The sequence below is a fragment of the Choloepus didactylus genome, chromosome 16 (assembly GCF_015220235.1).
Source record: "Choloepus didactylus isolate mChoDid1 chromosome 16, mChoDid1.pri, whole genome shotgun sequence".
Classification (NCBI taxonomy): Eukaryota; Metazoa; Chordata; class Mammalia; order Pilosa; family Megalonychidae; genus Choloepus; species Choloepus didactylus.
In genome coordinates, this window is record NC_051322.1 from 57,634,710 (window position 1) to 57,660,419 (window position 25,710).

The following is a 25,710-nucleotide window of genomic DNA, read 5'->3' on the forward strand; positions in this document are numbered from 1 at the left end:
AACACCTTTCATAGTCTTTACAAATTGGCTTTGCATTAGCTGGCGCCATCCTTCAGTGTTTAGCCCTCCTATCAAAAGGTGAAAGTGACGTACAGTGCTCTCTCCTTTTCTGAGCCTGTGTTTTGTCCTGGACTTGTGCTTCTTCCTGGCCTTAGGAATCCCAATTATAAGAACTTAAATGTCCGTTCTATTCCTATGAAACAGACTTCCTCTCCTTCCTGGGTGCTCTACTGTATAATGTAAAGCAGATAATCCTTTGCCCCAGGCCTCTTTGCTTTTTATAGTTCATCAGTCTGCAGGGGCTAATGCCTGTACAGCAAGTTCTGGGAGGGCAGCCCAGAGACGAGTTTCCTGGTTCAGTGTTCTAGGGTGCCACCCGATTGACTGGCACAAACACTCAGACAACCCAATATGCAGAGAAGGGTTACAAATCTCTGCTTCAGTTCCACCATGACACCTTTGCCATTGGCTACCAGCTCCACACCCCCAGTCTTGCAGTGAATCAACACACTGTAGCTGAAGGAGCTGCAGGCCTTCAGGTTACTGGGCTCAGTGCTATATTTCTGTTTGTTCCTCTTGATCAGGAAACTGGAGCAGTTTCGCAGGACCATCCATTGCAGATGTGGGGCCATGGCAGCAGCTCCTCTCTGAGGTGGCCGGAGTCAGAAAGCAATATATTCTTTTTTTACAAAGACTTTTTAAATGCATCATAGAAGTGCCCCAATTATTATTATTATTTTTTTTACATTGTAAATAATGGCAGTTAAATAGGATGATCAGATTCACTACTTGAACATTAAGATGGCTGATCAGTTGGTAAGCACTGGGTATACACTGGTAAAAATGGGCATAGTCCTGCTCACAAACAGTTTAAAATAATCAGGCAGAGCAGGTGTCAGTATAATTTTTCAAATAAGCTTACAACATTTAACAGAAACATTTCTACATGCTTGATTTTATAAATGAAAACGTGTAGAAGTAAAGCATTAGCCATGTTCACAGACAACTTGACTATTATCAAAACACAGGACCAAAATATTTAAGTGATGGACATATATATTACAATATTGATTCCTTTTCTAACTGCTTCTTCCAGGTGGGACTCCCTAAGGACTGGAATATCTTATATATATAGTTATTCAAACAATATGGAGATCAGACTTCCCGGCTGTTACTGTACCCTGCCTGTATATTATAAAATATACCAGAGGGGGGGAGTATGATTATTATGATGATATAGGAGAATCCTAGTTCCTGTTTCTACAACTTACTCTGTGGGGGTGGGAATCAAATAAAACATCCCTTTAATTCTCTGATTACTTAAGGAATTTAGCTACTTACCTGTGCTTCCAAAATGTATAAATCCAGGCTACCTGATATATACAGCTACAAAGTAATATATATTAAGTATATTAATATATACTAAAAGGTTGCTAAAAGACTCAAATTATTTGTGAATTATATGTAAAAGGATCAAATGAATAAAAACTATACAATGAAATAAGGCATTATCAGTTACTGAATAACCAACTGTGTTTCCAGTCTTGATTTTTTCTTTACTCATAGAGATTCTTGAGAAAGTAATATTCAACAGTCATTTACAAATTTAGAAGCTTCTTCATGTGGCTGTTTGGTATTAGATGTACAGAAAGAAAAAAAGTCTGTTATAAAAAGTGTATTTGTAAAAAGTAAATCTAGATCATTGCTAATAATTATGTCTTATCATTCAATCTTCAAGGAAGTAAGACATGGTTCTGATTCAAGATAAGATAAAAACTTTTACAGCTATAAATCTATCATTTAAAACAGCAATATTTTAGAAAATAAAACTTACTAGGCCTACATGAAGGATCTATTTTAATAAAACTTCGTACAAAAAACATTTAATAGAGAGAACCTAAGATGGCGGCTAGGTGAGACAGCGCAAAAAAACACCTCTGTGAAAAATACTAGATAAAAGCCAGAAAGTGACCCAGAACACCAGTTCCCAGCGACACACCAGCCGGACAAGGTCTGCTAAATCCACAGGGACCATGCACTTGGTGAAACCAGGAGTCTGCACTCTGAAACAAGTGAGTGAGCTGGTTGAAAGTCTGGCGGCCGTGCTGCAGTGTGGGGAAACTGTGGGTTGGCGTTTGGAGACGGACTAGTTCCTTTAAAAAAAAAAACAGAAACAACCCGGGAGCGGCTGTGGTTAAGACAGTGAGAACTGCACAATGAAGCACGGCAGGAACGGACTGTGCCAACCTCTCCGTGTCTGGTGTGGAGGATAGCCTGCTGCTGATTGTCTCAGGGCCAGGGGGACAGAGGGGAGCCAAAAGGAGAAAGAAATCGCGCTCCTTGCAGCCATCTCCCTGGTGGGCTGGGGACGCTCCTGCCCAGGCCCAACCCACAGACTAGAGCCGCGCCAAGAAACCCAGTGTGACGGGGAGTTTTTCCCACAGCACCGCACACACACCACAATATCAGCCGTGGTCACTGGCCTTTGGTGCACCTGCAGCTAGTTGTCCCTAGATGGGAAGGTGGAGCTGTGCAAGGAGGGGGAGATTAACACACCCCATTCAGCCATCTTTGCAGCGGGCTGGGAGCGCCCCCACACAGCCCAGCGGCCCAGGGCTTCCCTGGCGGGCCGGCACACACTTGTGACGTGGCACAGCCTTCCCTCGGCAGAGGTCCTGGAAGAGCACAGCTGAGAGGGGGGACCTGCTTGGAAATCCCAGGGACCCTATGCAAATGCCAAGGACTTGTGGGTCAGCAGCAGAGACAATCTGTGGCAAGACTGAAATGAAGGCTTAGACTCTTGCAACAGCCTTAAATCTCCGAGAACACCTGTGAGGTTTGATTATTAAAGCTCCCCTGACTCCCTAACCACCCGGACACATGTCACACATTCAGGGCGGACAGCACTAAAACACACCCAAACTTAGTGCACCAATTGAACCCCACAAGAATCTGATCCCCACATACCACAAAGACAAAGTTGGGGAGAACTGACTTGAGGGGATAGGAGACTCGCTGATGCCATCTGCTGGCTAGTTAGAGAAAGTGTAAGCCACCAACCTGTAGCTCTGACAAATTAGAGATTGGTATTTTTTATATCCAGAAAGAACCCTATCAAGTAAAGCAAATGGCAAGAGACCAAAAACAAAAGAAAAACTTAGCATATGATAAAACCAGATGATATGGAGAACCCAAACCCAAACACCCAAATCAAAAGATCAGAAGAGACACAGTACTTGGCACAATTAATCAAAGAATTAAAGACAAACAAGAGCATGGCACAGGATATAAAGGACATGAAGAAGACCATGGCACAGGATATAAAGGACATAAAGAAGACCCTAGAAGAGCATAAAGAAGAAACAGCAAGAGTAAATAAAAAAACAGAAGATCTTATGGAAATAAAAGAAACTGTTGGCCAAATTAAAAAGACTCTGGATACTTATAATAGAAGATTAGAGGAAACTGAACAATGACTCAGCATCCTCGAGGACCACAGAACAGAAAATGAAAGAACAAAAGAAAGAATGGGGGAAAAAAATCAAAAAAATTGAAATGGATCTCAGGGATACTATAGATAAAACGTCCAAATTTAAGATACCTTGGTGTTCCAGAAGGCGAAGAGAAGGGTAAAGGTCTAGAAAGAGTATTCAAAGAAATTGTTGGCGAAAACTTCCCAAACCTTCTACACAATACAAATACACAAAGCATAAATGCCCAGCGAACTCCAAATAGAATCAATCCAAATAAACCCACTCCGAGGCATATTCTGATCAGACTCTCAAATACTGAAGAGAAGGAGCAAGTTCTGAAAGCAGCAAGAGAAAAGCAATTCACCACATACAAAGGAAACAACATAAGACTAAGTAGTGACTACTCAGTGGCCACCATGGAGGCAAGAAGGCAGTGGCGTGACATATTTAAAATTTTGAGAGAGAAAAATTTCCAACCTATCCAGCAAAACTCTCCTTCACATTTGAGGGAGAGCTTAAATTTTTCATAGACAAACAAATGCTGAGAGATTTTGCTAACAGAAGACCTGCCCTACCTCAGATACTAAAGGGAGCCCTACCAACAGAGAACAAAGAAAGGAGAGAGACATATAGAGAAATTTAACAGACATATATAGAACATGACATCCCAAATCACCAGGACACACATTCTTCTCTAGTGAACACTGATCTTTCTCCATAATAGACCATATGCTGGGACATAAAACAAGCCTCAATAAATCTACAAAAAAAACTTGAATTTATTCAAAGCACATTCTCTGACCACAATGGAATATAAATAGAAGTCAATAACCATCAGAGACTTAGAAAATTCACAAACAACTGAAGGGTAAAAATGAGGGGGAGATGAAAACATTCACGGATAATCAAAAGCTGAGGGACTTCATCATCAGTAGATCAGTCCTATAAGAAATGCTAAAGGGAACTGAGCAGGCTGAAAGAAAGGGACACTAAACAACTGACTGAAACCACATGAAAAAATAAAGATTTCCAGTAAAGATCACATGGTAAATATAAATACCAATACTACTGTATTTTTGATTTATAACTCCACTATTTACTTCCTACAGGATCTAAAATACGTAAATGGTAATGATAAATCAGTGGTTTTGTACTCAATTTAAAATATGTAATTTTTGACAAGAACTTCATAAAGGTGGGGGAATGGAGGAGTACAGGAACATAGTTTATGTGCCCTATTGAAGTTAAGTTGGTATCAAAGAAAAACAAGATTGTTATAGATTTAAGAGGTTAAATTTAAGCCCCACGGTAAACACAAAGTATCAGAGAATATGACCATAGAGATGAAAAGTAGAGTATGGGTTACGAGAAGTGGGGGAAGGGGCAATGGGGAGTTAAGAAATGAGTGTAGGATTTCTGTTGGGGTGAAGGGAAATTTCTAGTAATGGATGGTGGGAAGGTGTTAGCATTGCAACATTCCAAATGTGATTAACCCCACTAATGGAATGCTAGGGAGGGGTTGGAATGGGAATATTTAGGCTGTATATATGTTTCCACAATAGAGAAAAAAAAAAAGTCTAAATAGATGACAATTAAATGCCAAGGATGATCCTGGATGGGATCTGAGGATGGAGGAGAGGCGGCTCAAAGGGACACAGTTGGGAAATAAGAAAGGAAAGAAAGGAAATATAGAATGTAAGCTTTGTATCAATGTTGAATTTCTTGAACTTCTTAGCTGTGCTTAATGGGATTGCATAAAAGAATGTTCTTGTTCATGGGAAATGTACATGTGAATTATATTGTTTGTTCAAAGATTTGTGCAGCTTGCTCTCATATGTTCAGAAGACAGAGCAATAGATGATGGATGATAGGGATGGAGGGAAAGAAAGAAACAGTGTGACAAGATGTTAAAGTTGGTGGATCGCGGTATCAGGGAAGGGGGGTTGGGGTATGCTGGAGTTCTGTGTATGGGGTTTGTATTGTTTTTGCAACTGTTCCTGTAATTTTGAATTTATTTCAAAATAAAATTAAAAAAACATTTAATAAAGTAGTTCAAAATATATAATTAAATTAATATTTATGGATTTTAACACTGCTTTTTTAAAGGGGACGAACATTTTGTCATTCTAATCAATGGTTGTTAATCCACCATATACAAAATCATTAATTTCGACACTGAACAAGTACAATATAAAAAGCTCATTGTCTACTTCTAATCAACTCTGAAATGTTAAACCTTTGGTATTAGAAAAGGTCAGTGGAACAAGAACTCATATATAGAGCTATTACAGATAAAAGAGGAGACTTATAGCATGGCTTCAACAAACAGTAATTTACCTATTTAGTTTGTTATGTATTAAATTACCATACCAAGTCACTGATAGTACTTATCTGATTAACAATACTTGTAGTAACCATTACTAGCTAGGCTAGAAATAAAAATCAAGATGAAAAGAACAGAGTTAAGTGTATTCATAATTTTAAACCTCAAACCAGTCTAATAAAATACTTTCACCACTGAAAAAAAGCCTTTTTATTCCTAAGTAAAAGACATAATTTTCCCTTTTTGATTTCAAGTGGGTAGAAAAAGAGAAATTTTATTTATTAATCAAGAAAATGATCCTATTTTCTTCATCCAACTGATGCCATTTCATTATATTTATTTTTTGGAGTAAGTACTGGTGAGAATTTATACATAAAGAGTTTTCTTATAGTCTATAGCCATTCAGATAATTCTAACATACATAAACATAAGGTAACGCCATATATAATAATTAGTACCTTAAAAGGCTGCAAAGTTTCTGAAAACCTTATTGCCCACAGACACAAAGAAAATCTGAAGTATATTCCATACCATAAAAGGAAAATATGCTCTAGAAGCTGCACTGGGTTTACTCTCTGAGCCACTGGAGTGGAGCGATTCTAACTGTAGCAGACACTTTTGGCTGCCTACCCAACAGCCATTTCTTTTTGATTCCTTGCTAAAAGAATCCTGATTTTGTTCAAGATCCAGCAATTACTTGCAGAGAAGTTCAGCTTCTCTCCAGATCCAGGAAACAAATCTTAAAACAAAATTTTCTCCCATTTTTTAATGTTTCATTTTGAAATAATTTCACTTATAAACAGATTTTGTTCTATGTTCTAAACATAGAGCAAAGAGCACCTGTATACCTACCACCCAGCTTCCAAAAGTGTTAACATTTTGCTTAATCACAGTACAATTATCAAAATCAAGAAACTCACATTGACAAAATACTAAAAGATCTACAGACCATATTCAAATCTTACCAGTTGTCCCTCTGATAGAAATTTTATGGTCCAAGATCCAATCAGGATTTTATACTGCATTTCACTGTCATGTTTCCTCCAATGCTGGAATGGTTTGTCTTTTACAACCCTGACACCTCTGAAAACTACTGGCCAGTTACTTAGTAGACTGTCCCTCAATTTGTATGTGTCTGAAATACCCTTATGATTCAATCTGAGCTATGCATTTTGGGCAAAAATATGAAAAACGTGATATTGTACCCTTAGTCCATCATATAGGAGGTACACATACCGCATTACTAGTGACGTTAACTTTGATCATTTGATTGAGATGGAGTCTGCCAAGTTTCTGTACTATACTGTAACCACTGTTTTCCTTTGTAATTAATTAGTATCTTGTGGGAAGATACTTTGAGGCTATGCAAATATTGTTTCTCATACTTCATCCACTTTTAGCCTCCATTCCTGATTCTTGCCTGAAACATTTAGTGCTGTGATGTTGGTCAACTGATGATTTTCTACTTCCATCATTCTTTCTATATTTACTGATCAGAATTCCACTAAGGAAGAGCAATCTCTTCTCCTTTGTTTATTTATGCAAACATTTGTATATCTATCACTAAGTATTCGTATATATTCGATTCTATGGGTTATAATTCATTACTATCATTATTTGATTGTTCACCCATTGTCCTAGATTTTACTATTGGGAGTTTTCTCAAGTTGCCACATGTACTTTTCGAAAGCCCTCCATAATTATTTGAAGACTTCTTTATTTTCCGGCACCAGATGTTTTAACTCATCTTGTATTTTCTGCTCTAGCCCTAGAATCAGCCATTTCTCCAAAAAGCCTTGATTCCATTATCCCAGATTCCAAGTCTGGGACCTAGATATGCTTGTTAGGGATGTCATTTCTTTTAGGTCCTCCCAAGAGACCAAACCCAGGAAATCTACATATGATCTCACACATTAACACATATCTAGAATTATTTCTGTACCTGTTTACCTATCACCTATCTATATTATAAACCATGAGTTCATCTTGATAATTCCAATTCCTATCCAGCAGCATAGGGTTCATTCTAGCCTTCTCCCCTTTCTTTACTTGTACCTTTTTTCTCCTGTGTTTTAGTTTCCTAGGCTGCTCCAGCCAATACCATGAAATGAGTTGGCTTAAACAATGGGAATTTATTAGCTCACAGTTTTGAGGTCAAGAAAATGTCCAAACCAAGGCATCATCAAGGCAATGCTTTCTTCCTGAAGACCAGTGTTCTGAGGCTGGCTGCTGGCAATTTTGGCACATGGCAAGGCACATGGCAGCATCTACTGGTCTTTCCCTTCTCTTCTGGATTTCAGCGATTTCAACTTCTTGCTTCGGTGGCTTTTTCTCTGTGGGTATTCATTTCATTTATAAAAGACTCCAGTAATTGGATTAACTCTCATCCTAAATGAGGTGGGTCATATCTCATCAAAGGGTCCTACTTAAAATGGGTTTAAACCCACAGGAATGGATTGTATTTAAGAAAATGTTTCTCTGGGGTATATACAGCTTCAACCACCATACTCCACTCTCTGAACCCCAAAAAAGAGATGTTCTTTCTACATGCAATATACATTCATTCCATCACAATATTCCAGAAGCCTTAAATCATTTCAGAAACAATAAGTAGAAAGTCTCACCAAAACTGTTTATAGGTATAGTGTGTCCTGGGGCAAAATTCCTCTTCATCTGTGGATCTGTGAGACCTAGAAAACAAGTTATCTGTTTCCTATAACAAAAGAGGGACAGACATAGGATAAACCTTCCCATTTTCACACGGAGAAATTGAAAGAAAAACAAGGGTCACAGGTCATAAAGAATTCTGACACCATGCAGGGCACACATACTCCATTAGATTTCAAGATCTGAGAGTCATCTTGTTCCAGTTTCCTAATGCTGTAGTTATGCAAAATACCAAAAATGGATTGCCTTTTATAAAGGGGGTTTATTTGGACAGAAATTTACAGTCCTGAGGCCATAAAAGTGTCCAAACTAAGGCATCAACAAGAGGATACCTTCACTGAAGAAGGGCTGATGGCATGTAGAACACCTCTGTTAGCTGGGAAGGCACATGGCTGGCTTCCGCTGGTCCTTTGCATCCAGGTTGCGTTGCTTTCAGCTTCTGATTCCAGTGACTTTCTAAGTGTCTGGGAGTCCTCTCTTAGCTTCTCTGGGGAAAATTCTGGGCTTTAGCTTAGCATCTCCAAAAGTCCTTCTGTTTGCATCTCCAAGCATCTCTAAGCGTCAGCAAGCACCTATGTCAGCTCTTGAGTTCTCTTTAAGTTCAGTGAACTAATCAATATCCAACCTGAATGAGCGGAACCCACAACCTCCATAGAAATAATTTAATCAGAGGTTCCACCCTAATCAACAGACTAATCAGTCTGTCCCCACAAGACTGCATTTAAAAATATGGCTTTTCTGGGGGACATAATATATCCAAACTGGCACATGTCCATAGAACAATGCTTTATCCTCCGAGTCTGATGGAGGGGCAGCAAGACCCTTTCCAAGTTCATGCTTTCCCCAAACATTGGGCTGAAGGCTCCACCCTCTTCAAATATCAGAATAGTAGCTTCTTGCTTCTTTGGCTTTTTCTTTCTGTATTCATTCCATTTATAAACTATTCCAGCAATAAGATTAAGTCCCATCCTGAATGAAGTGGGTCACACCCAACTTAACTGAAGTAACCTCAACAAAAGGTCCTACTTACAATGGGTTTACACCAACAGGAATGGACTAGATTTATAAACATGTTTTTCTGGGTACATACAGCTTCAAACCACATCCTGACAGTGAGAAATCCAGCTCTTATTATCTATAATATATTTACCTATTTGTTCAATCCTAGTATAAACATAAAATAGTTTCAGAATCTTTATTAGCCTTAGCCAATAATGTTAATTTCAATTCCCTTTACCAGTTACTGTTTAGGAATGAACACACAAGAAGTATGGTCAATGAGTTAGGAGAACTATATTAGGATATTAGCCTTTCTGCTTCTGGATGTAATGTATGTGATGACTAGAATAATGGTAGCAATTCTGCCATTCTGCAATGAGTCAAGACTAACATGGCGAGTCAGAATGCTCAGGATGACAGAGAAAAAAGACAGAAATACCTGTATCTTTGATGATTTTGTTGAGTCCCTGAATTAACCACTGTTTGAATCTCCCTATGTTAGACCTTCTATGTGAAATAATACATTTTCCTTACTGTTTTGGTTGTTTCTGTTTTTCACAAAAGAAAACATCCTAACTAGTAAGATATACATCCAAATTTGCTACTCAGAAAAGTCTCATTTAATTTCTTCAAGAAACATCTCTCAATTGTGGCAACTAAACACAATTCTACTACAGAAACAGAGAAATGATTATTCTTTGGTTTAGGAGGTTTAAAGTGACACTTTTACAGAAGAAACTCACGCTTTCAACAACACAAAGCATTTAAAACATTAGTAATTAAGAATTATAAACTTATTTTAACAAAACTTTTAAAAAGTTATGATTTTATATTTCAGAATCTATTTCCAAATGTGGCTTGCCAGGTATGAAGGAAACTTCCCAATTTTCTTTTTCAGACTAAAACAGAGAAAACGATTGGGTATGTTCTGATGGGTGGTCAATAAATATAACTTTCTGTTACAGCCTTGGAAGCTTTAGAAACATGAAATAACTGCGGCCTATGGGTTTATAATATGATTAGTCCCAATGATATTGATTTTTGTTATGGGTAATGATATTCTACAATGACACGTTTCAGATTCCTGAAAGGGGAAGTTCTAAAGAACAGTAGATAAAACCTGCTACTAATTTAGAAAATCGTGTCTAATTCTTGACTTAATAACCCAAACAATTCAGGGGATTCTCCGGTAATTTCAAATTACGTAAAAGAGGTCTCATTTAGTTACAATTTTTTAAGAGTTTAGATTCCAGATTTGTTCTTTTCCCCTCTGGTAGTATATCGAATTCCAGGTGTTAATTCTATTTGAGAAAAGAATGCCACTGATGAATGGATCAATATGAATTTACAGATAAATTCTGGTCTTATTAATACTGTATAGAAAAATATTTCATAAATATATAAATTATATTACAATATAAATACATGCAAATATTAACTAAGGCTATACTTAAATAATAAACTTATTCATTTTACTTTACAATTTTAAAAAATTGCTGTCAACTATCCAAGGACCACATTAAGTAAAGCTAATTTCCTTACAAATAAGACATTGAGGTCAAATGCAAGGTCAATGTTAATTACCTTACAAATAAGACATCATGTTTCATACTAATACTTACAAAATCCGTTCCTTTTTCAGTTTGGTTACTTTTACTTGTAAACCTGAAAAGTAAAAAGAAAAAAAAAACACACAGTATTTTGTTTATGTATTTTACTACTTGTAAAGCAACTGATCTAAGTTATTTCATAAGTCTAATGTTACACTATTAAGTAACTTCACATTATAAAGAAAGTAAAAAAAATCCTATAGAATGTGAAAAAGTTGGAAATCATACATCTGATAAGGGTTTAATACCCAGAATATATAAAGAACTTCTACCACACAACAAAAAGACAAACATTTAAAAAATGGGCAAGGGACCTGAACAGATATTTCTCCAAAGAAGATAAACAAATGACTAATAAGCACATGAAAAGATATTCAACATCATTAGCTATTGAGGAAATGCAAATCAAAACCACAAGAACTATTTCACACATACTAGGTTAGCTTTTACTTTTTTAAAACGGAAAATAACAAGTGTTGGTGAGGATGCAGAGAAATTGGAACCCTTGTGCATTGTTGCTGGGAATGGAAAATGGTACAGTCACTTTGGAAAACAATTGGCAGGTCCTCAAAAAGTTAAACATACGATTATCATGTAACGGCAGTTCCACTTCTACGTATATACCCAAAGAACTGAAAGCAAGGACTCATATTTGTATACCCATTCATAGCAGCATTATTCACAATATTTAAAAGGTGGATGCAACCCAAGTGTCCACGAACAGATGAATGGATAAACAAAATGTGGTATAAACATACAAAAGAATATTATTCAGTCGTAAAAAGGAATGAAGTTCTGATACATGCTACAACATAGGTGAACTTGGAAGACATTACGTTGAGTGAAATAAACCAAACACAAAAGGGCAGACAGATACTGTATGATTTCACTTATAAGAAACACCTAGAACAAGCAAATTCATAAAGATAGAGGGTAGATTACAAGTTACCATGAGCTGTGGGGGGTGGGAAGGAACGAGGGGTGACTTATTATTGCTTAATCTGTACAGAGCTTCTGTTTGGGGTTGTAAAAAGCTTTGGTAACGGATGGTGATGATGGAAGCATATTACTGTGAATGTAACTAATATCACTGAATTGTACAAATGAAAGTGGTCAAAGTGGGAAAGTTTGTATTGTATATATGTTACCACAATAAACAATTTCTTAAAAAATTAATTCATCACTTCATTCCTGTCTCTGAATAATCAACCAGGTCCTGTTAGTTTGGAGAGTATTTCCCTTATTTGTATTCCAAGGTCACAAAAATATATCTGCACCATTACTGCTCTTTGTCTATTATATGACAACCAGGTAGCATGAAATTTTCCTCACCTAAAGTGAGTTATTTACTTTCTAATAGCAGGGGCAAGAACATAATTACAAGTTCACTATAAACATAGGTCTATGGTCTGACATGGCTTATGTATTAGCTAACAGCAACAGTGCTTATTTAGGCTCAAGTCTTTTGGGAATAAACTACGTTATAACAGAAAGTCCTTGACCAGGAGCAACACTACATGCAGTAGTACTTAAGAAATGGTACTAGAGTTTTTATCTCAATACATGCTATATGTATTTTTAATTTTAATTGACTGTGACACAGAAACATAAGAGTAGATCATGGACTCTGGGACTCTGGTAGTTACTGTAAAGAAAGCAGGCTATTGGGCATTGAAACTGAAAGAAAGGATTTGTCACATTTCCAATTTTCGAGAACAGTAATCAACAAAAGGAGAAAAAGAGTCATTAAACAAACATGAAAATATATCCAACATCACTAGCAACTAACTAAACATAAACTAAAACAATTAATTAGCAAAATTTGAAAAATTATACCACACAACATTGAAAAAAGTGTTGTAAAACCATAGTCCCATACTTTGCTGGAGGTATTATAAATTAGCACAATTTTTTGGAATGCAATTTAGCAGTATACATCAAGGGTCTTAACATTCATGTTTTTTCCACTTGTATTTCACTTCTTGGATTCTAACCCCTAAGAATACAATTCAAAGTATGGAGAAATTCATAGTCACAAAGAATATTGAACTTTTAGCTATATAAAATGCTTTAAAAAACCACTTGATAGAATACACAGCTATTAAAATCCTTAAGTAAAAACCTTAAGTCTGCTTTGTAACAGTACTCTGTTTGGAACATAAATGTAGACTCCAAATCTGTACATATACACTGATTTTAAAAGTAGAATAAAAGGAAACACAAAAAATATCACTTTACTGTTCTACATTCCATTTTCTATGCTGTCTACATGGTGATTATCTATGCAACGTGATTATCACAAAGAAAATAAATATCTTCTGTGTTTACTCTTTCTGATTCCTAAGTCAGTGCTTTTACTATTCTACAATTTTCCCAGTAGTAGATATTTTATTTACCTTTAAAAAAAAAAAAAAAACTACCTAGGTAAATTCACTGCCCTTCCTCCTACATGGGACATGACCCCCTGGGGTGTAAATCTCCTGGGCAACGTGGGAGATGACTCGTGGGGATGAGCTTGGCCTTGGCATTGTGGGATTGAGAAAGCCTTCTTGGACCAAAAGAGGGAAGAGAAATGAAATAAAATAAAGTTCCAATGGCTGAGAGATTCCAAATAGACTCGAGAGATCATTCTGGAGGTTATTCTTATTCATTATATAGATAACCCTTTTCAGTTTTTAGAGTATTGGAATAGCTAGAAGGAAATATCTGAAACTATTGAACTACAACCCAGTAGCCTTGATTCTTGAAGACATCTGCTTAACTACTCTTGATGACGTCTGCTTACACTGTGTGACCACTGGGACTGTGAAAACCTTGTGGCTCCCACTCCCTTTATCCAGTGTGTGGACAGATGAGTAAAAAATGAGGATAAGAAGTAAATGAATAATAGGGAAGAAGGAGGGTATGGGGTATTTTGGGTGTTCTTATTTACTTTAATTTTTATTCTTATTCTTTTTTGTGTGATAATGAAAATCTTCAAAAATTGATTGTGGTGAGGAATGCACAACTATATAATGGTACTCTGAACAACTGGTTGTACACTATGGATGACTATATGGTTTGTGAATATATCTTGATAAAATTGAATTAAAATAAATAAACAAACTGCCTAGAAAGTTTAAAAGTTCTATTTCTACTTAAAAATTTATTTTGCTTGGGGCAGAGTTAGTCCCCAATAAAGAATTATTGACTAATTTCTGAAAAATCAAAGATTGTTTTCTATTTGCCTTTGGTAATTTATTTATGGATTCTAATATAGTATCAATTTAGAAAAGCTTTCTATGTACTACGTATAGAAACATTAATAAATTAACCTTTTCTAACAACAGGTTTTTTTATTGTCTATTTAATCGAGAACAATCTCCTGAACAACAAAATTTAGACAAATAAGAGAATTAAGAAACAAACCTATAAATTTCCTCACCATCCTCCCATGGTGCTGACTAGCGATGAAGTTAGAAGTCACAGAGATACTGATGGGGAAATTAACTCTCCTTACTGTCCCAAGGTGGTAATATTTTAATGCCAGGAAACCCAGAAACGTGGAAAAATAAAGGCCCGAGAGAACTTTTGAGATGTTAAAGTTTTGCCTTATACCTCAAATTTCACCTGTAGGAAAAGCCCAACTGATGAGACACATTTTTTATCTTCATTTCTACTACAATTTGAGTAAATAAAAATTTTACAAATAAACATGCACATGAATGTTCACAAGAGCCAAACACTAGAAATTCAAATGTCCTTCAACAGGCGACCTGTTAAACTGTGGTATACTGACCCATGGAATGCTCGTCTACTGATACATGCAACAACTTGGATGGATCTCGAGGGGATTAAGCTGAGTGAATAAAGCGTATCTAAAAATGTTACATACAGAAAATAACTAAATATATTAAAGTTATATAACAGTCTTGAACCAATAAAATTATAGAGGTGTAGAACAGATTATACTGGTGGCCAAAGGTTGAAGTGGTAGGGGTGGAAAGAAGATGGCTGGGGATTTAAAAGTGGCACAAAGGATCCTTGCTGGATTCATGGTCACACAAATCTACATGTGATAAAACTGCATGTCATAAAAACTACAAGTGATAAAAATGAGGGCATGCAAAAGTGGTGGAATCTGAGTAAGACTGTCAATTTCTTGGTTGTGATATTGTACTACATTATACAAGATGGTACCATTGAGGGATACTGGGTAAAAAGTGCATGCATTCTCCCTGTATTATTTCTTAAAACTGCAAGACACTCAAAATAAAAGGCTAAAAAAATAATATTTATGGAAAACTATTTGCCCTAGAAGAGTTGGCAAATTGTTAAAATATAAAACATAATAAAGGGAAAACTTATTTTTTTAAAATGTTCAAAAAACTGTTCAGAATACAAATTGGTAGGCTCTTTTGATTCTTTAAAAATCTTTTCCATCTGTCACGTTCCCAAGCTGAGATGCTTTCATTTTTTTTTTCTTTTTCAAGTGATAATGACAAACTCAAGAGCTCTTGAAAGTACTTGGTAAAGCGCCAACTCATTCTTGAAGCATTAAGAAAAGAAGAACTTGTGACAGAACTAGGCCAAAGACTATAGTCAGCAGTTTTTTTCTTCTCTTCTTCCTTTCCCAAGTTTGTGAAAACTTACTTGACAGGTTTTTTTGCTTTCAATTTTAGCCAACTTCTAAAACTAAGGTTCACCTTTAGAAGTGAAAAATGTAGCCAAAGATGAAATAGATTCTTGCCATGAACCATTTTAAGAGAAGAAACAATGAGATAGAAAATCCACATAAACATCAAAAGAAAATTCTTGGGAAATATGGAAAGACTACTCTTTTATCTTGTATGCATTCAACACCTGTGAGGCATTTGTTCTGTCATGCAGTTCAGCCCCCAAACAGGTTCATGTGTGTGTTTAAATTTTAAGCATTTGTTATTCATCAAGTCAATTAGGCATCTACAATTAGAACCCCCATAAAGTGTGCTTTAATCCTGCTCCACACCCATCGGAAGGAATGAGGCTATACAACAATACAGCTCCTGTATGAACAGGTAGTCTGTTCAACAAAGTATTTGGGATTCTAATACTGGCAACCTGAGACACCTATTGAGGAAAGAGCACTCAAAAGACAAAGTACTGAACCATCATTAACCTTACACCCAATTATTTATGAATTCTGGAAGAAAAGAAACAAAGGCTTGTATGTACAGTTATAACACACCAAACAAATGTCAGAATTCAGAAATGAAGTAATAACTCAATGTTATACATAAAAATCACTGCTATGTCAATTCTTCCTTATTTTGTTCTCTACTTCAGTAGACACTTCCCAGAATAAACTATATAGAACATACACACTGTCACTTTAAAAACAAGTTATTTATGGTTTCAAAGTATAAATTGTAAGCCTAACATCACTTTCTGAACAGTGGCTTTATATATAGATCAAGTAACTCAACTTCCACCAAAAGTACTACTACTAGGTATGCCTATAATTGCTTGATAAATTATTTCAATTCCAAAGTAAAAAACTTGTTTTTATGAGATGCAGCTATATTTAAGGTATGCTTATTTGCTTTTAAGATTTAATTAACTCACAATCAGCAAATTGTTTTTTTGTGGATTTTATTGAATTTACTGATGTTAATACAAAAGAAAAAAATAACAGATGTGACAGCTATTGATAGCATTCTTAAAAATAAGTAGGGCACTGTTATGGACCAAAATTACCAATGCATGTAATTTATAGAGTCTTAATATGAATGTTCTCTTTCTGGAATTTTTGATGAAACATCTGAGAAAATAAATGAGGCAATCCAAAACTGAATCAAGAAATATTTATCCTGTCATATTAGAGCCTCCATAATTTCCAATTTCTTCAAAGAGGTTCCAATTTTGCCCAAAAAACCTCCCCAGTTTTCTATGAAATTGATGATCAAATTTACCAGACCTAGAAAATATATTAGCCAAGATGTTGACAGAAGAACCTGGCAGGGACAGGAACCATTTATTAAAATGGTGGTGTTCTGAAAAATAAATATTTTAAATTTCATTGTATTACCTGTGCTTTTAATAATAAACTGAATACTGGAAGAGATTAAAAAGAGGAAAAAATTGTACTCAAATGAATATACTTTATTAAAACTTTTGAAATTTAAAGACCCTTATAACTTCTATTACATTCTATTAAGACAATCTATGAATTCTGAATTCAAGGCATAAAGATGGAATATTGTCAGTAATAATGTTTAACCTGATACTAGCAGCATTCGTCACAAAAGTAACGTAAGACAGTAAAATGAACAACACGAAAAGATACAATTATCCTAAACGTAAAGGTTAAAAAAATTCAGTCACAAATGCCTCCAGAATTTTTCAACAAAAATAATCTCATCTGTATATTGTTGCTTTTCAAGAGAAACTGACAGACTTTGTTTATGCTTTCCTAGTTTTAAAAGAAACTCATCAGCTTATTATATTGTTGTGACCAGTGTACATATTATCTAGTACTGTATCTGGATTATTTTTGCTATCATTTTATTATGTTTTGGTCAAATGGGACAAAGGAAAAAAACTGTAAATACATACAGCAGGGTAATCAGATGCATGTAAGTTTCTATGTTTGGATTTATTTGGGTAGCTATGTAAAAATTATGTATCTCAAGTTCCACCATTTATAACATTTCTCTTTTGGTTTTTACTGGCATGAAGGTTTAAAAGTAATGAGTCAATTTTGATTCCTATATATACTTCAAAACCTGCAAAGTCCAGACAAGTCCATGTTTGATGTCTTTCAAACCGCCTCTCGGTTTCTCAAGGTAGATCCCCCACCTCCTTAAAAAATTTAAGCACCCTTCAGGCATGTCTTTGATGTTATCACACACTTGGAGGATCTAATTCTATAAGGGACTATGTTGAACAAAGATAATGCTAAAAAAAAAAAAAAAAAAAAAAAAAGTCTTGCCTTCAGCAAATTTGCCTGGCCCCAACCAAAATAAGTTTTATATGACATATTAATTTTTTTAAAATAGTGCTTATTCATTTACTACCTTAAGAATCTACTACCTTAAGAATCCACAAGTGATTTCTAAGACTGGGAAAAGTAGCCTGATCAATATATTATAATGTAACAAAGATTACCTTCCATAATCAACTCCAACATATATTTACCTATCTTTCATAGAGCACATGGATATTAACCATATAAACCAACAAGTGCTGTACTCCTCCCTTAAAGTTTTTCAGAGTATACAAACTAACTCTCTTGGGAGTGTGAATACATAAGAGCATAGCCATGAGGAGTATACAATTTAAAAGAATTATCCACTAGACAATATTTGTCAGTTTTATGTATTGTATAATCTGATGAATATGGCATATTGTTTTAATTAAAGTATATTATTTACTTTCATGAGAATTCCCTATCATAAGTAGGTTGTCACAAAAGTAACATAAGACAGTAAAATGAACAACATGAAAAGATACAATTATCCTAAAGGTAAAGGTTAAAAAAAATTCTTTGTAACACCAAAGAATATGAAGAAGAAATCTGTCATAAACATTTTATCCCTGTTAAATTAAGAGCCTAAAAATAAAATTGGCCAGTTTTAAATGAGTATGCATAAAAATTCTAAAATGACAATTAAGTGCAACATGACAAAATAAGTACAGTACAGTTAAATAATCAAATGATAGCAAAAATAAGCCAATACAAGACTGATCACAATATAATAAGCTACACACATTTTTTTAAACTAGAAAAGAATAAATAAAAAGTCCAAATGTCACTCTTGTGGAACAGTGATTTATTTTTCCTTTCCCAACTTTCTACAATATAATCTAAAAACAAAAATTTTAAGTAAATGGATAATAAAGTATTTGAGGGTTTCAGACAGACATAGAATCTTTAATTTTCATATATTATGTTAAAAAAAAAGACTACTGGCGATACATACTGAATTATTTATAGAAGAAATTATGTCAGGAACTTCAAAGTAACTGAGTAGAGGAGGGATAGAGAAGTGCATGGAAAATTGGTAAAAACAAGATTAGCCCTGTATTGATAATAGCTGAAGCTGAGTGATGGGTATATAGGAGAGTCCATTATACTATTTGCTTTACTTCTGTATCTGTGGAAAGTTTTCTAAAATAAAAATCTTAAAACTTAAATGAAAAAAAGAACATATATTCACACTCTAGAATACAACTCTGGAATAATACACACATACAAAAATAATATCAGTGATTATCTATATGTGTGTAGGGGGACAACTTTTCACTGTTTACTTTGTGTTTGGACATTTTTAAGAAAAATGCTAAAGTTACCCCCCCCCAAAAAAAAAACAATTAAAAAACAAAAATAACTCCAGTGATACTTGGATTTCTAAATGAACACTATGGTACCCAGATGGCATCAGGAGGACTATGTGCTGGAAGAGGGCTTTAATGGAAGGTTTAATTAGTATAATCTATCAAAGAATGAGTATAATGGAGCAGTAAAGGGTACAAGTGAGTAGAGATAGCTAAACTCCAACCTTTCAGGATAAAAATTTAAAGAGAGTTTCTAGTGTTTATCCAACTAGGGAATCAAAAACCACAATTAAGAAATGGAGACTACGAATTTCCTAAGATTTCTTAACCATTTAAATTTTCTCATGTTTGCTATTTTGGTCACCCCCTTTTGTTTTCCTCCTAGAGAAGAAAAACCACAAAGGTGACAATAAAAAGTAATCAATATGTGAAATCTCTGTTAAAACTTTTCTGTAGCATCCCACTGTCCATAGGTGGAATGGTCCATAGCAGGCACTGATAATACATTACGGTCACTGATTCCGAGTGACAGCAACCACACTTAACATATATTGCTTACTATGTGTCAGACACTCTTCCAAATGCTTTACATATTTTAAGCTATCTAATACTATACGAAATAGGTACTGTCAGTATTTCCATTTCACAGCTGAGGAGACTGAAGCACTGTAAAGTTATATAATTTGCTCAAGGTTACCACTTCAATCTAAGTGGTTCTGATGGCGTCCAAACAATGGCAATCTAGATCCAGAATTCATACACTCTCAATCAATGGAGGTACGTATTCAAGATGAAAGTTTTAGACTAATCTTAAAGACAAGCCATGAAAACAAATACTGCAGCACAGCACATGCAGTATTACATAATCTGGACCTATCTACCTCCGTGGCATCATCTCCCATCCATCTTCACAATAAGCTCCCATATTTCACCCCAATCGCTCTCTTAAGGCCATTACCAAACTGTCTATAGTTCCTTGAATAAAACTAAGCTCTTATCTCTATGTTTTGCACATGCTAGTCTCTCTACTAAGAACAATGCCCCCCCACCTTCTCTTTTGCTTAGCCAATTACACTTAATCTAAAACCATTTCCCCTTCCCCCAAAATACCTGATTCTTCCCTTTATGTTTCCAAATAACACGATACACTGCATTAAAATTGTATGGATTGTCTATGCTTGAAAATCTCTTAAAATCTAGGACTATAGCTGATTCATCCTTATTCACAAGGTCTGACATATAGTTAAGTGCCCAAGAACATTTCTTGAACAAGTGTCTCCAAGTACACTGGGGATTTTAAGAAAACCACTTCTGGGGTTCATGTTTCAGAATGCATTGATTAATGACGGGGCTATTATCATGAGGTTCTGCCAGAAACTAAATTTATCACGGGAAGACTCCAACTTAAAGTAAAGACTCACATACTTCATATTCAGGTGGATCATGTTTTAACAGCACTCAGTATAATGTGAAAACTATAAACCGCTGCAATAGGTAATAGGTAATCAAATGGCTGCAATAGGTAATAAAAAAATATCATATAAATTTCCCATACAAGCATTAGTGTATTACATTAAAGTCACAGAATCAGATAAAGTATACTAAAGAGAAGCTTGAGTTTAGCTTAATAGAAAATTCCTTTATATGCAGTACATTTTAACACACCACAACAATATTTTATACTCATCCCAATCACAGCTGCTCAACCCTCTGTACTCCACAGCCCATATTAACCTTTTAGTTCTTATTTCATCATACCATGATTAAATGTTTACATGACTACCACTGTTAAACTGCAAGCTCCATGAAGGTAAACTGCCATCAGCCTTTTATCTCAGTGCTTAACAGCAAACAGATTCCAAAAAGTTTGCTGAATGAGTTAAGTAGTATTTTCTTGTCCATAAATAATCCTTCAAATATATATTTCAAAGCCCATTTTAAAGAAGAAAATTAAGTTCAGAGGTTATGTGATGTATCACAGTGCAAGTATGTGAATGAAACCAGAATTCAAATCAAGGTATTCAGATGCCAATTTCTATACCCCTTCCACCACACCATACGTATTATCAAAAGTAACTGCAGGTTATGCAAGAACTATGTCCTATAGTAGTAGTTTGTAGTTAAAACCATAAAAATGACAGTGGTAAAGAACACTTAAAGATCAGCTCTTTGAACTTAAAGTAATTTCTTTCATCTATGAATGCACAAAGATGTCATACAAAGTTAGTTATTACTATAACCATCTCCCAAAACCATCAGTATTTGACGAAAGATTTTACCTTGTACTTCTTTATCATGATACTCCTTCAGTTTTGTCCAAAGTTCCTTAAAGTCATTAGATACATCTGCAGAAGTAGGACTTCCACAACTGCTTCCAGTGATGTTCATCTTGCTTAATATACTCCACACTTTTATTTGCCTAATGTTTTCTGACCCTTTCTGTTACATTATCTAGATATGAAGTTGTCTTTGGAGACCACTGAAATATCTGAAACAAAAGATTACAACACAAATGAATTTTGCATGAATCTTTACATATACTGGTCAAGGCTGAAACACAAGCCCAGCTGTTCCCAAGTTTTCCTTATTTACCTACAATTCGTCACTTCAGGGGAGGGAGGGAAGAATGAGGGAAGAAGATGATTAAGGTGAGAAAGGGCCCTGATTTCAATAATTTGGTCTTTGGTTAAGCTAAATTTTACCTAAATCATGTTAAATTTAAAGGATTCCAATACTGAGAGGCTCTTGATTATTCATGTTCAGTACTGATTTAATTTATAAAATAATTTATTGCTTTTTTATTTTTGGATTGCTGTAGGATGCAACAATTTATTGAACCCAAAGTGGAAAACATTCTGAAACATTCGTGTATTAACAAGCACACACCTGTATACACACATCTACATACATATGTACGAGAGAGCAAAAGACAGATATAGTAACATAAATGAGGATCTATATAGCTCTCATAATAAGAGAAGTCAGTGAGCAAGATACACATAACAACAAAGAACTATAAACACAGAAATGTTTACTATTTACAAGGAGAGGCAACTAGGGTAAAACTACTTTGTGTCTTTGTCAGAGTAATGGTGAATGATTAATTTTTATTATTTGTGTAGCCACTAAAGGAAGTGACAGGCTATTAAGAAGTTTGTGGGGATTAATAAATAATTTAGTATGTGTTCTTAAACTGAAGCCACTAACTAGCTACCACTAAACAAGTAAAATGATTAACAAATCTACTAAATCTCACACCTGGCTCCTTGGCCAACGCCTACCATTCATTGCTAACAAATAACCTAACTCATTTAAATGTCTCTTGCTAACTATTTCTCAAGGTCCCTGAAGAAGGGGCTACAATAAGCAATGGCATTTCTAAAGGGATCAGGATTGTATGTGAAGTTATTTAAATTGTAAAGCACTGCAGAAAAAAAAAGTACACTTCTATTGAGCTTTTTAAAAACTGGGAATACATATTTTTTAAGACAGTCAGTGAAAAGAGAACATGTACTAGATTTTAGATAATATTTGGGATTTATTGTTAATTTCTTGTTTATAATAGTGTGGTTATTTTTGTTTTTAAAGTCCTAATTTGTTAAAGAGGTATAAACTGAGGTATTTACAGGTAAACTGACATATTGTTTGGGATTTGCTTTAAAGCACTCCAGCTAAAACAAAAAATTGGTGTTGGGTGGGGAGATAAAAGAAGGGCTGAGCACTGGAATTATTAAAGCTGGGTGATGGATGGATATATGAGAGGATCCATAATTTTAGTGTTTCTCTCTTGTGCCTGTTTACCTTTTCCACCACATATTTTAAAAAGTGGGATTAAGTGCACTGCATTAGCACAGCTTTGCTTTCAAAGAGACTTTTATTCTACTATTGTTAACCCTAAAAAATAATCAGCCTATATTACTGTCAATAAAAGCCACTATTCATTAAGAATTTACTATATGCCAGGGACTGTGCTGTTCTACGTTAATCATTTTATGTAATCCTCAGAACAAGTTTATAAAAGTTACTACTAATTTCACTTGAGCGAGATTAGAGACCTTTAGTGACTAATGGTCACACAGCTGGGAATACATGGTTATATCCGGGCTGTAAAAGTGATTTCAGTAACTACACAATACTTCTTTGAGGCAAAAAAAAAAAAAGAGGGGAGGCTGCAAATTAATTATTTTTGTTAACTAAATACTTCAAGTTTTATTTTAATGATTAGAATCAGCATAGTATAGTTTAAAACCAAGAGAATAAAATAAGCCTCCTTTAAGAAAAGCATCTCTATTCAGAGATAGTAAATGAAAAAACCAATTAAGTGGCTTTTTTGTTTTTTACCACATAAAAACACTTGAATCATACTAAACTTGCAAATTCTGGCTCACGAAAACCTCTCCAACCTATGATGCAACGCCCAGTATTTGTTAGCATCACTCTTTGGGCAATGAACCGTTACTCGCAGGACAACGATGCTCCGTAACTTCTCAGAAATGTACATCCTGCCTCCCAAGTTGCAATCCGGGCTCGTAAGTCTTTATAATTGAATACAACTTAATACACTGTCCCTGAGCAGTGTAAACCACCACGCTGAAGGTGCTCAATAAAATGTTTCCTGTCACACCACAAGAATTCTCACACAGGTGGGGCAAAAGACGCGCCTCGAATCACACAGCAGACCCAGACAAAGTGGGCACGGGATCTGAATGGTCCTCTGAACAAAGGAGAAGGCCGGGCTCCTATCCCAGGCCCCTTATAACCATCAGCCACTCAAGCGCCGCGCGGGCTTCGCGGGTGGGTCTCCGCAAAACTTCCGCAAGTCTTTGAAAAGCGCGACTGGCGGCTGCGCACGGCGGGAGTCGGCGCACGCGCGGGGCGGGCTCGGCGCTAGGAGGCGTTTCCTCGGCCCGCGCGGAAGAGGGAGGTAGCTGCAGAGAGCAAGAGCCCGTCCTCCCACCAACCCGCCTCCGAGTTCAGCCTGGCCCCATCCTACCTCCTCAGGCACAGCCGGAGAACAGTGCAGCGCCCTCACACTCCCGGAGCAAAGCCCGGCGCCTCGCGTTTAGCGCGCGCTCCACTCTGGACCGGAAGTAGCCTCTGCGACCAGGGCTGCGGGTGGGGGTAGGAGCGTACCCTTACTCACGGCTTCCAACACTGCCTCGAGATTCCGGAAAGACCCGTAGGGAGGCGGGTCCCTTCTGGGGCTGTGAAGAGATGGCCGCTTGTTTTTCCCTCTTTCGTCCGTTTCCCTTACGGGATAGCCACCCCCGGCCCCTCAGAGCAGCCCGCGCTTTCTAAGGGAGGGGGAAGGTCGACGGCCGCGGGCTGGGCTCGCAGGCGGCCAGACTGCCCCGCCCGGGCCCGCGCTACGTCACGCGGTAGTTACCGCGGCGCCACGCCCCTTCCTGCGGCGGCGGAGCCCGGCTGCGACCCCAGACCCACGGGGGGAGCGGGCTGGTGGTGTGGCTGTGAAGGAGGATGACGAGGGGCTCTCGGGAGCGGCTCAAAGAGCGGGCGACAGCCAAAGCATTTTTGAGATGCCCTGGAGAAAACTCAAGCAGTTCTGTCAGGAAAGCCTCAAGTCCCAGGTGTTAGGTGTAAGTTATCCTTACGGTGTGTCTGACTTGAGCAAATTGCGGCGAAAGCCTGTGAGTGACCTGTACCAAACGGATACTTAAAATGAACTCATGTGGGAACGGACACGGATCAATCTATAGTAGTTTTCTGCCTTGTAGCCGTTGCCTACAATTTGATGATGTGACCTGACAGAACTCCGTGTATTAAAACGAGGCATATTTTGCTGAGATTAAATTGAAAGTTTCTGGCGAACCTGAAAGGCGAAGGAATCAGAAGTGACCAGCATTATTTGTTGAGACAACTTGCTGTTAGGTAATGTTTAAAACAACATTGATTTTTCCTTGGCTGCTTGTTTATGATATTCAAACTGGTGGTATGTTTTCCTATTTATCCTGCTAAGAGAAGCGTTTTTGGACTTGTGGGAATTTTACAAATGAAGTTGAAAAAAAATAGACGGTGAAATAGAATCACAACATCTTTCATACTGCTTCAGTACTTTTCCTTAATACTTTTAAGCCTGGGAAGTGGTCAGGGTAATATTGTAAAGTGTTCAAAGTTACGTGGTATTTAGAAAATAATAAATAGAACGAGTAAAGATAATTTTTCCACTCACCCTGTCTCTTAAGAGATGAATTATATAACTTAATTGTTGAAATTGGACATTGTAACGGGAGTTTTACATACCATTCTAGCACTGCCATTGTTGGTACCTTTTTTAAAAGAGAGTTGTTGAACCATCATTACCTTGTTATGGTAACCATCATTT

The 25,710-nt window shown here is 36.3% G+C and overlaps 2 protein-coding genes across 5 annotated transcripts in view; both read right to left on the reverse strand.

Moving 5' to 3' along the window:
* Nucleotides 1-24,731, reverse strand: part of RBBP8 (RB binding protein 8, endonuclease) — a 151,232-nt gene extending 126,501 nt beyond the window's left edge. Inside the window, exons 1-3 of one of the 4 annotated variants that reach the window (XM_037805974.1) lie at nucleotides 24,511-24,731; nucleotides 21,647-21,855; nucleotides 11,085-11,127 (exon numbers count right to left, since the gene is read on the reverse strand). In XM_037805974.1, coding sequence (XP_037661902.1) covers nucleotides 11,085-11,127; nucleotides 21,647-21,755 — 152 coding nt within the window. In that variant the 5' untranslated portion in view covers nucleotides 21,756-21,855; nucleotides 24,511-24,731. Of the gene's footprint in view, nucleotides 1-8,420; nucleotides 8,487-11,084; nucleotides 11,128-21,646; nucleotides 21,856-24,360 lie in introns of those variants that run through there. The other 3 variants (XM_037805973.1, XM_037805972.1, XM_037805975.1) reach the window with 3 other exon arrangements.
* On the reverse strand, nucleotides 357-632 carry LOC119511860 (60S ribosomal protein L28-like). The gene has a single exon (XM_037806360.1). It carries the CDS (start codon nucleotides 630-632, stop codon nucleotides 357-359), a length of 276 nt encoding a protein of 91 aa, XP_037662288.1.
* Nucleotides 24,732-25,710: the final 979 nt, after the last annotated feature.